This window comes from Ammodytes marinus (assembly GCF_949987685.1).
Source record: "Ammodytes marinus genome assembly, chromosome: 4".
NCBI lineage: Eukaryota > Metazoa > Chordata > Actinopteri > Uranoscopiformes > Ammodytidae > Ammodytes > Ammodytes marinus.
In genome coordinates this window covers 30,056,668-30,071,360 of record NC_137233.1, presented here as the reverse complement: position 1 = coordinate 30,071,360, position 14,693 = coordinate 30,056,668, and the positions used below count along the sequence as shown (strand labels likewise).

At 40.7% G+C, this 14,693-nt stretch overlaps 1 protein-coding gene across 1 annotated transcript; it reads left to right on the top strand.

The window, feature by feature from the left end:
• Positions 1–5,822: 5,822 nt before the first annotated feature.
• Positions 5,823–13,518, top strand: LOC307249209 (E3 ubiquitin-protein ligase MARCHF9-like; the record flags this gene model as incomplete). Its single annotated transcript, XM_080025850.1, has 4 exons — positions 5,823–6,134; positions 9,583–9,738; positions 11,360–11,552; positions 12,717–13,518. The coding sequence occupies 4 exons, from the start codon at positions 5,823–5,825 to the stop codon at positions 12,998–13,000; spliced, it is 945 nt and encodes a 314-aa protein (XP_079881976.1). The 3' UTR covers positions 13,001–13,518.
• Between the last annotated feature and the right edge of the window lie 1,175 nt (positions 13,519–14,693).

The following is a 14,693-nucleotide window of genomic DNA, read 5'->3' as shown; positions in this document are numbered from 1 at the left end:
TGCTGGGGCTGGTGGCTAGCATGCTGGTTGCAGGCGGCCGGGGGCTGGAGCTTGCTGCTGGAAGCTGGGGGCCGGGAGCAGAGGCTGGAAGCAGGGGACCGGGGGCAGAGGCTTGGGCTTGTGCTGGCAGCTGGGAGACCAAAACTCAGGAGGGTATAAAAAGTTATTTTCCCACTCTGGCAGGGACTCCCCAAGCCAAGGCTGCAACTCCACAGCTCGGCGTGCCAGCGTCAAGGCTGCCGCTCGGTGGTCGAGTGTGGGGCCCTTCTCCCAGGCCTTCTTGAGGCAAGAAATAGTAAAAGTTACCTCCTCAAGCTCGACCTCAAAAGAGCTGTCTGCTGGGTCCAATTCTGGTCTTTGCATTCTGTTACGGGGTGGTTAGCAGGCAGGCAGGGAGGGAGGACCCAGATGCAGACCGTTCAAGAAAATGATCATTTATTTAGCTCCAAAATACAAGAAAAGCAAAAATGCAAAATGGCAAAAATACAGGGAAGGCAAGAGGGCCACAGAGCACTCACCAACACACACAATGCAAAGACACGGAACAATGACACACAGGGAGTTAAATACACACACACACAAGACAGGGTAGACAACGAGGAACCGGTGGGACACATTAGGGGAGGGACCAGTAATCAAACAGGAGGGAAACTTGACAGGACATGGGGAGGAACAAGACAGACATACCAAAATAAAACAGGAAACACAGGGAACCACCAAAACAAGACAAGACAAAGACATACCATAACAAATCTCTGACATCATTAATGTTCTCTTTACTGTGTTTAATATGTTTGTTTACATTCTCATTAAAGTAAATGTCTTCAAGGGGATCATTTGCACCAGCTCACATGGGACATAAAAAAGCCTCTGGCTGTGGAATAATTTTTACCACTATACTGATAGCCTGAGAGCCTTCATTATCATACAGATGATGCCACACCGCACAGTCCTCAGTGTTCATACTGTAACTGATATCTGTCCTTAGTACTATCCAGTGCTGGGATATACTAACTAAGTACATTTACTCAACAAGTACTGTAGTTCAGTTCAGTTTTAATTTTGTCATTGTTACAGAATCACAACAAAAAGTTATTAGAGCAAACATAGACAGGCATATAGTTTTAGTTTTCCACCAATGTATACATTTATACATAATTTAATCTCCATCAATCAATCACCCAGTGTATGATTAAAAACCTGTGAAACTGGCATTTTCTTTTCCTGTCAAATTCTACTTCTACTCCACCACATCTAAGAAACTAATCAGCAGATGCAGTCGTATACAGAATAGTTGAAAATGCAAAATTAGATCAATCTCAACCAGCTGTAACAGTAAAATCCTCCTTTTATGTGAGTAATAATAATATATTGATACAATATATGATAGTATAACAGTCACAGGACAATTTTTTATTAATTGAGAAAATATTCATTATCCTCTTGAATTATTTGTTTGCCTCAGTAACATTTTCAATGCAGGACTTTTACTTTCAACAATGTTGTTTTTTCAGCGGATTGTCAGGTATCAGTATTTTTTGCTTCAGTAAAGGATCTGAATTCCCCCACCTCTGTCTTAATGTAAACCTCTGATCAGACACTGCAGAGTCTTAACTGTACAGGACATGCTTTTCCCCCACTTCTTATGTTTATAACCTCCAGGCTAAACAATTTCTATGAGATTCTTTATATTACTACAAGAAAGGTTAACACACAGCATCAGATCTCTACTTAAGACACCGAACAGCATGAATCTATGAAGATCTTGTTAGGGAAATTATTATTGTGTGAATATATGAAATATATTTACACTATATTGTATTATCATAAATTGTGAATCTTCGTGGAATCGTTCATACTGTTCTGACCTTAGTCTTGTGTAAGATAAAGTCAGGTTGTTTTATGCACTGAAGACTTCTCCTCGCCAACTAAATGTGTTATGTCTCACTACACCCAACCCTGAAAATCTATTACGTAGGCTGAAATGTTTGTGCGTAATTACATTTAGCATGTTACTACACAATAACTTCTCTGTTTGACTGCCTATCGGTGGTCACTTCATTACAATCCTCTTGTTGCATTGTTGTCTTGACCGTGTTTGCAAACATTAAAGATCTGTTTATTTTGTATTCAAACATTGTGTCATCTGGTATTAAATGCCTCAATCTCATCTTTCAAAGGTTGATATTTCAATTCCACGACAATCTCTACCAAATATTCAGTTCGCTTGAATAGACCGTTGTTTGATTCATCATGTCACATTGACACCTTGCTCTGAAGTCTTGTTTTATCATTTTAATCTTTTGACAGATTTTGTTTTAAAGCTCTGTATAACTTGTGTGGTGTGTTTTTTTTTATACCGCGCATACCATTGTCTCACTGTGAGACACCATGTAAATCAAGTAGGGGAGAACGGGGTAATCTGAGCCACTTTTTACATTTGCTCCCCTGTAAGCGAGCTAAAATGATTTATCACTCAAATTTACACATTTCCCATTAATTCAGGATGTTTCCTAGAAATGGGCATTAGCAGAATTTTTTCAAGACAAAGGGCAGTGAAAATATGATTGTTTTAAAAAAGTTGTCATGTGGCTCACTTTACCCCAGCTGTGGGGTAAACTGATCCACTTACTTTTTCCACTCTGAAACTACCATAACAACACATATTGTAACAGTAAGAATCCTGAAAGCTAGCCACACATTCCAGAACTAATGTCGGACTAGTAACAGAATGATGGGGTTTGGTCAATTAAGCAAAGCAAATATTCTAAACACTTGAAAGTAACTCTGAACAAAATCAAATACAACATATTATAATTCAAAAGGTTTTAATAAAATTCAAATGAAAGATAGAACCAGTTAGATTAGAACACAGTCTGGGGGTCAGAACACAGGACCCTTAGAGCCAGCTAGTGTCTCGGGGTCAAAGCATAGGAAAATCAGAACCAGCAAGAACAACCTGGGACTCAGAACACAGGAGAAGACCCAACTGGATTAAAACATCAGCCTGTCATACTCTACAACTAGGCCTACTCTACATTCCAGCCCTGAAGGTTACAGGGAAAGATGAGAAGGTGCTCTTTCCGTGTGGTTGCCCCAGGTAGTCTTCCTGGTGTATTTCCTTGGCATGATGGCTTTTCTACAATGTGTATGACATTAAAATAAAACATATGTTATGTAATATTACATTAAAATATGTTTAAGACTAAACTTAACTTGTGCCTCATGGTGGGGGAAAGTGAGACAGTGGCTCACTTTCCCCCACAGCATTTGGCTAACTTTCCCCCACCACCACAATTTGAGAAAAAACTACCTCTCTTAGCATTTCAGGCTAATCTTCAGTTATCAGCATCACATGGTTTCATATGTTGGTAGTTCATCAACACGTATGATATAAGTTTTTCTACGTGAATACATTTGCTTTGGCACAACAGTTGATTAAGTTGACAGCAAGAAAATTTACTTTTACATGCAAAATACCTATTTTGGTGAAAAAAACATGCTTACCACTGCACCATGAGGTCCTCTCTTTCAGGGCCTTGGGGAAATGAGAGGGGCTTTAAAACATATATCTCACATGACCACAAATGTTTTCCGTTGCCTAGATACAGGGGGTGGCTCACATTAACCGATGCCTCAGATTCCCCCGTTCTCCCCTACCTATTAAATTCATATTCACTATTACATTTTGTATATTTTTGAAAATAATATATCACACAGCCTCCAATAATCATGAAAAAAGCCTTGAAGTCCTCAATAACAATACCATTTAACATAACTATTCCCTGCCACTCTCTGTATATTTGTATTTGACTGAGACAGGATCAATTGTATGATTTAAATCATGCAGAAGAAACAAACTGGGCTGCATGATGTAAGGGAAAGTTTCCTAGAATCTTCTCCCAGCTGGTCGTGCCTGGAACACCTCCATAGGGAGGCAGGGGGCATCCTTACCAGATTCCCGAACCACCAACCGCCAGCTGTCTCCTTTCTACTCAAGAGAGCAGTGGCTCTACTCCAACTCTCTCATGGAGGAGCTTCTCACCCTATTTCGATGACACCCACCTGAAAAACACTGCTCGCACCCACACTCTTGATCTCTCAGTCCAGATTGACCATACCGGTCAATCTGGACTGAGACAACTGTGACAGATGTGGTGTGACCCTGTTATTGGTGGATCTCTTTATTCTAGTGTGTGCACACTGTCCCATGATATCAAGGCCCTGGAGTCCTTGGTCTGTTTATTAGAGTTGTATGACACCATGGCACCACGAGACAGTGACACTCACACACAGACACACAAACACACACACGCACACGCACACGCACACGCACACACACACACACACACACACACACACACACACACACACACACACACACACACACATACACTTCTTTCTCAGCCGTTGAATACTAGCATGTAGCCTTTGCATCACGTGATTTTCAGCACCTTGGACAGCAGCGCCTGTTATCAGCAAGGCAAGGCAAGGCAAGTTTATTTATATAGCACAATTCAGACACAAGGCCACTCAAAGTGCTTTACAGGGGCAAGATTAGAATACATAAAACACATTATAAAACATTTAAAAGCGAATAAAAGAAGCAAATAAAATTAAAATTGCAGGTTAACTGCAATTTTTGCGTGCTCCAGTCTAAGCACGCTAACTACTTAGACTGGAGCTCATTATTGTTCGGAGAGAGGATGTTGAATGAATGGACAACTGCAACCAGAAAGCTGAAACTGAAAAATGTTTTTAACCTTCTGGAGATCCTGCCACATTTCGCTACGAAAAGCGGTGTCTTATTGTCCCACTTATTTTCGCAGGCCCTGAGTTAATTTGGTCAGGATATGATGATGAAGATGATTATGAGCAGTTGCTTTTTTAACAACCCGGAAGAGACATTTTCAGTCTGGCTGCCGGAGTCCACATCTCTCTGCTCTCTCTCTCTCTCTCTCTCTCCCTGATGCGTGGCAGAAAGAGATGCTTGGGGAACGCAGCGAAGTGAAGCGTCGCGACTTCTCTTGAAATTGATTTATTTGTTACATTGTCGATGTTTTTTTTTACTACCAGGCAACGCTGCCGCATGGAAACTTTGTAGCAGGGTTGTCAGACGTATTTAACGAGAGGGCGGTGGAAAAAGAAGAGATACAACGAAAAAGAGGAAAGTGGTTTGAATTGCTGGATGCCACCGCGAGACAACAAAGGGTCCACGCTTTGCCACCTTGCGTAACTATCACCTCATATGCAGGTGAATGAGAAACTCGATCATGAATCGGCTTTAACTTACTTTGTTAATGGGATGGGCTTATTAATATAGACATCACTCGGAGAAGCGCTCGCATCAGAAGAAAGGGACACCAATATGTTGATGCAGAGCCCCTGCTAATGGCTTATAAACAACCGGACTGTCATATGCATGAGCGGACAATGTTGGACCCCGTTGAATGTTGGTGGCTTTCGGTTTGTGGCGTTCAGTAGCCATTGAATCCCGAAAGAAAACGCCTCTTTCTCAGAAAAATAACCGTCCACCATTGGCTGGACTGCGGTGCACATGCTATAACAACAGGATATGCAAACGGCCATGGGCTGGTCTGACAGCCTATCCTGTTTCACGATTGCTTTTTTGACCGAGATCTGTCTTTAATTTAATCGGATCTCACCTTTATACTTAAACCAAGTGGTTCAGATGCCATAGGATAGGCCTACTCATAATTATTATAATGATCATTATAGTTCATAATGGACCTGCCACAGTTAGGCTGAAGGCTGTTTTGTTTCACAGAGCAGTTGTGTCTGTGTAGTAAAGCTGCTGAAGAATGATTAAGTGTAGGATCCGAAGGTTTTTCAATGAACTCAAAGTGTTGCTACTGATGAGCTCTGGATCAAGCAGGAGGACTGAGACAGGCACAGACCCGGGCTGTGGTTGGCCGCGGCTCGGCTGCTCTCACTGGGACGATGAGGAGGAATACTATGGCTCCGACCCCCGGCCACGCAGCCTGGCGTTTGAGGAAACAGACGCTGCAGCCAAACCCCAGGGAGGCGGCCTGGATGCTGCTTCCCTCCCGAGTCTCTCAGAGAGCGGGACGCGATCACCGCAGTGCCGGATCTGCTTCCAGGGGCCCGAGAAGGTATTTAAATGTAGAGTAGCATACTGTCGGTAACTGCGCTTTAACAAGGGGGTTGGCTGCTCACTGCCCAGTTGGTCCTTGGTGCCCCGGCACCTGGAGCCTACAGCCACCTGACCTGAGCAGTGCGAGGGATTTCTGGTTCATGTGGCCTCAAACCACGTGGTTCTCAGGTGAAGGATGGATGTTCAAGCAGGTCAAAATGTGGTCATGTTCACCAGGGTCCACTGCTGTCTGAGCACTGGGATCCACAAATGAGAGATATTCAAATTGAAATAGCCTCTGTGTCAAAGAAGATCACTCATTTAAGAATAGTTTGTAAAAAACAACAAAAAAAACAACAACAACAACAACAACAACAACAACAACAACATTAGGCATTTATCTGACGGCAATAATACTGCAGAAATGTAGTAAATAGGTCGTTTTGCACCTTGTAGTTGGGGGACTTAATACACAACGTAGGCTCTGTAAAGTTAGCTTTGGTAGGCCGCCTTTGTTTACATACCAGTCAAAACACAAAGTATGACAGGTAGTGGATTGTGAGGAGATATTCATTCATTTGCACAAAAACTGATTTTCGACAACAAGCATTCTCCGGAATCCTTGAATCCACCTTTAATCAAAATGAATCAAAATGGAAGCAGCAGAGACTTTTTCTTTTGGGTGGGTCAAGCTTAAAAAAAGCTGGATCCTACATTTCCCATAATGCATCTACATCTTGTTGCAAGGCTCTCTCAGCTTTTTCAATTTCAACACACTGATTGTATTCATTATTTTCTATTATTATTTCAAGCTCTAACTGAGATAACCCTGACGACATCATATGACATCCTCAGGGTTACATTCTCACATTTGACAGAGCTCCTCCGAAACCACAGAGGTGATTATCCAACTGTTTTCTCAAGCTGAGCAGCCCTCCTCATAATTGGTGGTATTTGTGTTAAATTGTATAGTGACAATTTAATTTTTTTCAAACATACTCAGTCTTTAGCTATCAATACCCAACTTGTGTGCGTAAAGTCTGCTTGGGCACAAAGAAAACCAACAACCAAAATGACTTGGACTAAAAGAAGCAATACATCTATCAACATTGATCTGAAAATAGCAATAGGCAGACAACGGACGTCAAGAATAAGCTGGAGGGAAGTAGGAGGAGCTTTTCATTTAGTATTTGAATCAACAAAGTCCTCACAGCAGTAGATTCATTATCTGATGCACAAAGTAGGCCATTTAAAAAAGCAACAAAGAAAGGTCTCAGAGAATGATTCCTCGACTTGAAAGGAAGTTCTGCTCATTATCATGCAAAGGGTTTCGAGTAAGCGAGGCAGTGCGGCTGCTGCACGTATTATCCAGGATGTGGAGGCAAGGGGTTCGTCAAATCCAGTAGGATGAAATCAACTTTGAAGAGACAGATTTTGCTGTAGAGGTCTCGGGGAAAGTTCTCCTTTACCCCTCCAGGTAAGAAAACTAATTAGAGACCCAGCTTGTCACCTAGAGTCAGACGGAAAATTAAGTGAGATGTGCAAGAGTGTTGTCAGCCTAAGAGCCTTAGGGATTCTCAACAAAAACCTGCACCAGATGTTCTGTGATTTTAATTTTTTTATGATGCAGGAAAGTGACGTGACAGAAGAAAAGTGTACCCTGATGAAGTAGATGTAAGCACCAGGGGGTCTGATACATTAGAGCATACATTTGGGGCGACCGTGGCTCAGGTGGTTAAGCGGGTCGGCCAACGATCCAAGGGTTGGCGGTTCGATCCCCGCCCGGCCACCTGTGTCATGGTTGTTGTGTCCTTGGGCAAGACACTTCACCCACCTTGCCTTGTGTGAATGTGTATGATTGCTGTATGTTTGAGGTGGTGGTCGGAGGGGCCGTTGGCGCTGAATGGCAGCCACGCTTCCGTCAGTCTGCCCCTGGGCAGCTGTGGCTACTATAGTAGTTTACCACCACCGGTATGACTGTGTGTGAATGAATTGAACCAGGAACCCTGTAAAGCGTCTTTGAGTGCCTAGGCAATAAAGCGCTATATAAAACCTATCAATTATATTATTAATTAGAGCAAAGTGTACCATCCACTTTCCCATTGTTACATTTTGATTATTGTTATAAATGTTCGCAGCTCAAGATTTAAAGGTGTGTGTATTCTTGGACTCGTAATGCAGCAGTGGTTAGATGATGTCCACTGAACATATCAAGTCAGCACATAACTATTAATTGACCGTACATGATGCATGAAACATCTCCGTAGTAATGAGTAGCACTTGCTTTTATGCCGTCATTAATGATAACAAATGGGGGATGATCCGCTGCGACAAAAAGCTTTGTCTCAAGGAATGCAGGCCTGTATTGGCTCCAGTTATGTTTATGCAAGCATGTCAGATTCAGGAAATCATGTCTGATTCAGGAAATCTCATCCCAAATGTTAATGTGGACTGAGATGCCAGTGCAATTTATTGTGGGAACTCCTCATCGATTTAATTCAGTTGTGCTATCAGAGCGACGCTGTAAGGCAGAATGAATAAGTGTGGCTATGTTAGCTCCCAATGGAGGCTCAACACTGTGAGGCTAAATGATGGAGGCATTTTTATGAATGACAGATACATTACAAGAGTCTTTTTTTTCTGTGTTGCTAAGTCCCATATTACTGCAAAAACAGGGTTTTCTTTTAGAGTGCATTTTATCCCATAATTAACTTCATCAAGTATACCCTATTAAATAAAAACATTCTCAAAAATTGTGGCTTCATCAACCGAAAACCTGAGAAGCACAGGAGTGTTATTCTGAGTGGACGCATGCCAGAACTGAACAGTTATCAAAGCTTTAATGACAATACTCTTAAAGTGACAGGTTTACAAGAAAGCTACATAAAGTGTTATAGGCGACAGACCAAACCACAGTGAAATATTTGTGATGTATCCATTTATCATTTTATCAGTTTTTGTTAATTATACATCATATGATTCAGTGTCACTTTGAAGCCCTTTATCTCTCTGACAGTTATAACTAATCGACATCGGAGTCAATATCATATATATCTGTCTTTGCTCAAAATGTGTTGTGCAACAAAAGAGACTAAGAAAATAAAAGTGCTACAAGATAACATTGCTGACCTTCAATGTCTATCCTTTCTAAACGTATTATTCATATATTATACAGTACATACATTTAGTATCTTATGATTATATTTTCTCCAAGCTATTACCTATCTTTTTTATATATATATTTATATTTAGCTACAAACACTGAATACAGCACCCTCAAAACAATCCATCACTAGTAGATAAAAAAGTGACAGTAACATGTCGGCTAGGGATTCCGAACTAGGACCTATTCGTGAAAAAGATGTGTATTTTTACCGTCATCTTAAACAAATGGAGTCGTGTAATTCACTGACAGTTTCAAACACACCCAGCAGCTCCTGTGAACAGTTTCCTTTTCTGTCCCACAGGGGGAGCTGTTGAGCCCATGTCGCTGTGCTGGCTCTGTGCGCTGTACCCATCAGTCCTGCCTTATCCGCTGGATCAGTGAGAGAGGCTTGTGGAGCTGCGAGATCTGCTACTTCAAGTACCAGGTCCTGGCCATCAGCACCAAGAACCCATTGCAGGTACGGCCGAATGTCTTCTTTAACCTTCACTGTGTGTGGAAAACATCCTCACTGGGGGTGCCCCTTGACGTTATACTGTTCTGCCAGGTGATATAGCAACAACTCAAGGCCAATCTTTACGTTTCCAGTTTTGAGGGAGCGATTGGTAGAAAAGCAGTCAAGTGTCATAAGGTGAAATGGAAATGGATACAGTATAATGGATTGGATTTATATAGCGCTTCACACTAAAGTACGATAGTAGCCACAGCTGCCCTGGGGCAGACTGACGGAAACGTGTTTGCCATTCAGCGCCTACGGCCCCTCCGACCACCACCTCAAACATATAGCAGTCATACACATTCACACCAGGCAAGGTGGGTGAAGTGTCTTGCCTAAGGACACAACAACCATGACACAGGTGGCAGGGCAGGAATCGAACCTACCAACCCTTGGATCATTGGCCAACCCGCTCTACCACCTGAGCCACGGTCGCCCACAGTATATACATTACCCCGTCCACAGAGGCTTGATTTTGTGCTCTCAACATGCACCGATTGCACTGAAGAGATCGAGCGTCCCATCTAAATTTCAACAGAGCTATTTTTCACCTTTTTAAACTATTGTGAAAACAGTTATGGGGATTTGAGGAATATGCCAAAAACACATAATTGAGATGCTGCACATATTTCAAAGAGGTGGCACATGATCTAACCAAAGTGTGTATTAGTACATGGACAGAGAGTACAGACACACACATGAAAAGACAGTTTTGCAAAATGATTTCAGCCTCTGAATGCTGCAACAGAAATGTTATCAGATGAAATGCTCATTCCCTCTGCTTCTTGTCTTTCTAGACAATGTCTGAAGGAATATTGTAAATAGAGTATATATGGAGAATAGTATTAGATTTAGGGAATGACTTGATTATATTCTATTCTATTCTATAATATTGTATTATCTGTGTAAAAGCTTGAGCAGCAGAGAGGTACATACTGTAGTTGGAGAATGACAGTGTGGTTCCATCACTGTGAAGGTGTAGAACCTCACACTACCAGGAGTGAATTAGGGTGATAAAGCATATTTGGATCCGCAGTAGGGAGTCATATACACAATCTTATCATATGCTGTCAAGTAAATGCCACATGAAAGAATGGAAGTCGAATAACATTAAACACTGACAGCTATACCGCCAGAACAGACTCACAGCTCTGAAGAACAAAGAGACTGTGGAAGAAACTCATGGTCAAAGGTGTACCATGTAAACAAACCTTCCACACAGGAAAATGGTATTTCTGGAACACCGTTTGAAGTAACAATTTTATTTAAAAAGATAATCAATTTAGTTTTTTTTAAATTTAAGTTGTCTTTCTTGCTAAGTTTAATGTCATACACAAACCAGAAACCTGCCAGATTGCCTTTTGAAGAAAAAAAATAATAATAATTATTGATTGATTTAGGACTATTCTCAAGTTCAGCTTTCAGACCTGCATAACAAAAACATTGCCATTCCCAAACACTTGATAAATATGTATTTAGGTAATACATGGCTGTTGGGAGGCACTGGTACCTTACAGCATTGTGCAACTTATACCTACTAGACTGCATTTCAAATTATGTGTGTGTCTCGCTCTGTCTCCTCTAGTGGCAGGCCATCTCTCTGACTGTGATTGAGAAGGTGCAGATCGCAGCCATTATCCTGGGCTCTTTGTTCCTCTTGGCCAGTATCACCTGGTTGGTGTGGTCGTCCCTCAGCCCGTCAGCCAAATGGCAGCGGCAGGACCTCCTCTTCCAGATATGCTACTGCATGTATGGCTTCATGGATGTCGTTTGCGTAGGTAAGACAGAGATACTGAGGCTGACATGTTGTGTTGTATATCACAGATTGGCTGTAGCCTATAATCATTTCTGAATCATTTCTCAAAAAGAACTATGTCATTTGGTATTATTTATCAAGTAAAATATGCCATACCATTGCAGTAAACACAACGGTACATTTATTGCATATTTTACTAAATTGTCATCTAGATAGCATTTAAATCATTGCACAACCTATCTTTCTTTTACTTACCTTATTATGAATACTAATATGTTCTACTGTAGCAATTTAGCATGCTAAAATGAAGCAGAGGATGGTGAGAATGACATTCATTTTTACTGGAATTTTGTGATAAAACAAACGCATTTGACCCTTGGTTGGTGCTAATTGAAAAACCAGGGGGAGCCTCAAAGTTATAACAATTAAAGTCCATGGCAATCCATCCAGCAGTTGACATTTAATTCCATACCATATTGAGCCTCATGGTGGCGCCAGATGAAAAGTCAGGGGATCACCAAAGCGAGTAGACTTGTTCTGGGCACCATGAATCTCTTTACCAAACTTCAGGACAATCCATTCAATAGTTCTCAAAACATTTTACAAAAATGTCAAAATGCTGGGGGTGTCAGAGGGCAAGTCAGGTGATAATAACTGTGTGTAGTATTCATTCTCTGGAAACCGAGTATGCCTTACGTTAGCAAATGTCATGGAAATCACATGGTTAAAAATGGTTAGAAATAACTTGTAAATCTTACTTGCTAACACAGTGGCTGACTGCAAAGTCAACAGGAGAAAAAGTATAATAAAAAAAAAAAAAAAAAAATAATAATAATAATAATAATAATAATAATAATAATAATAATAATAATAATAATAATAATAATAATAATAATAATAATAATAATAATAATAATAGAAAGAGAATAAAGAAACAGTATAGATACAATACAATTGGTTAATTCATCATTCATCATTTTTATTCTTAGTTTTTCTCCACAATCATCAGTCCAAAATATCCACAAACAAGTCCAGTATACATAATCTTTTTATCTTTGAAAACGTATAGCTCTCACCTTCTGTTAGTTATTCCTGACTGAACGATTAAACAAACAACTGTTTGTCTATATGTTAACCCTGTGTTCTGCCCCCCGACTTCCTCCCACCCTTTGTCCTTCATGCCCAGGCCTTATAATCCATGAAGGAACTTCTGTTTACCGGATCTTTAAGCGCTGGCAGGCAGTGAACCAGCAGTGGAAAGTGCTGAATTATGAGAAAGCGAAGGACTTAGGTGACCCCATCAGTTCCAGTGTTGAGAGGACAGACAGCGAGCGGAGGACAAGTCGACATGTCAGGACTATTCTCAGCCACAACTGTGGCTACGCTATTTTGCACATCCTCAGCCAGTTGAGAGCCAACAACCTGCACAGTGCCAACCAAGAGGTGGTCATGAGGGTGACCACTGTTTGAGGTGGGGTTATACAGACAAGTGATCCATGGTTTAAGGACATCAAAGTGTTGATTGGGATTTCTTTTTTAAATCCTAGTCTGCCACATTTACACTGCCGTTAAACTTCTCGTCTCAAGTAATGTATCAGATTCTCCCTGAACTATGAGCGGACAATGAGAAAGCTTTCTGAGGTGTGTGCAAAGGGGGAACATTTCAGTTGAATTTTTATTCAAATTTAGAGAAACAAAAAAGCTTTGATTCTTTAAGTTAATAACAATTTTTTTTACGACTATGACTGCAGTATAAAATGTCAATTAACTGTTTTGTTTATTTGTAAAGAAAAAATAAAGGTCATGGTATTCGTTTTGGATTTGACTGTATAATAGAGAAATGTATGGGGAAAATAATTCTGTGGCATCCATGACAATGTCCTCAGCGTCCCTTACTTATTCAGCGTGTTCCAGAGGATCCACCATGATATGCTACAGATCATGACATTTTTAAAAGCCCAATAAAACTTTAAGACATAACACAATTAAGGTACAATTCACATTTTGTAATAAATACTCTGTTTATCTCTTATCTTGTGTTTTGTCTCATTTTAGGCAACAAGAAGTGACCGTGACTCAAAAAACTGAAAAGTGACTCTGAATTGATTTTGGGTGTTTTTTTTCTATTGGAAAATACGTTAAAATGTTATATTTTATATTATTTCAACTTCCTACCCATCATTTTTCCCAATAAGGATTATAAAATGCAAATAGGAATATTGCTTTAGTTGTTTGCCTTTCAGATTCAATCTTGAACCTGATCATCACACTTTTATATGAGCATGATGCGTATGTTCAGTGATATTGTGGATTTATAATATACAGTAGGATAGCAGCACAACATGTGACTTATTTCTGAAAATGGGTCTGCATTGTCAGATCATTTATTAAGTCAAAAAATAAACAAATTAACAATCACATGAATGGTAATCTACTGACTTTTTTTAGTCCAGTGACGATTATGTCATGTTATTATTAAGCTATATATATATATATATATATATATATATATATATATTAGTGGTGGGCCGATAACGGCGTTAACGTGCTGCGTTAACGCCAGACTCTTATCGGCGATAAAAAAAATATCGCCGTTAATCTCTTGTTCCTCTTATTTTAGCGCGGATATATACCTGGCCGAATTGCACTGTAGTGCACGAGTCAGAACGAGTCCGACTTCGCACCTGTGTAGCCTACCACATCAAACGTAACGTGCTGACATGGATGCAGCTAGGAAGCCGCCGGGTTTGCTTCAGGGAAAATGTATTTTTAAGAAGCTTCCCAATGGAAACCTCGACAAGACCAAGGTTGTTTGCACCTTGTGCAATGCGGAATTGGTTTACTGTAGGAGTTCTAACAGTCTGTGCTCTCGGAAGCGGCCAGGGCATGCGTGTGTGCAATGGGAGAGCTTTGTGTGGAGAGAAAAAAAAGAGGCAAGGGAAATCGCCAAAGCCAATGCATAGCCTCGACTCATTAAAGGTTGAAAATCACTGAATTACACAACATGTAGGCTAGCCTATGGCTTAAGGCTATGGAAATCATTATGGAAACAATATTTTTTTTTATCAGTGATAGCTCAGCTGATCTCGTTGATATAGAGACCACGTCCGTCCGCTTTGTTTGACAACTGACAGAGCTGCCAAGTCTCACCCTTTTGGCCGTG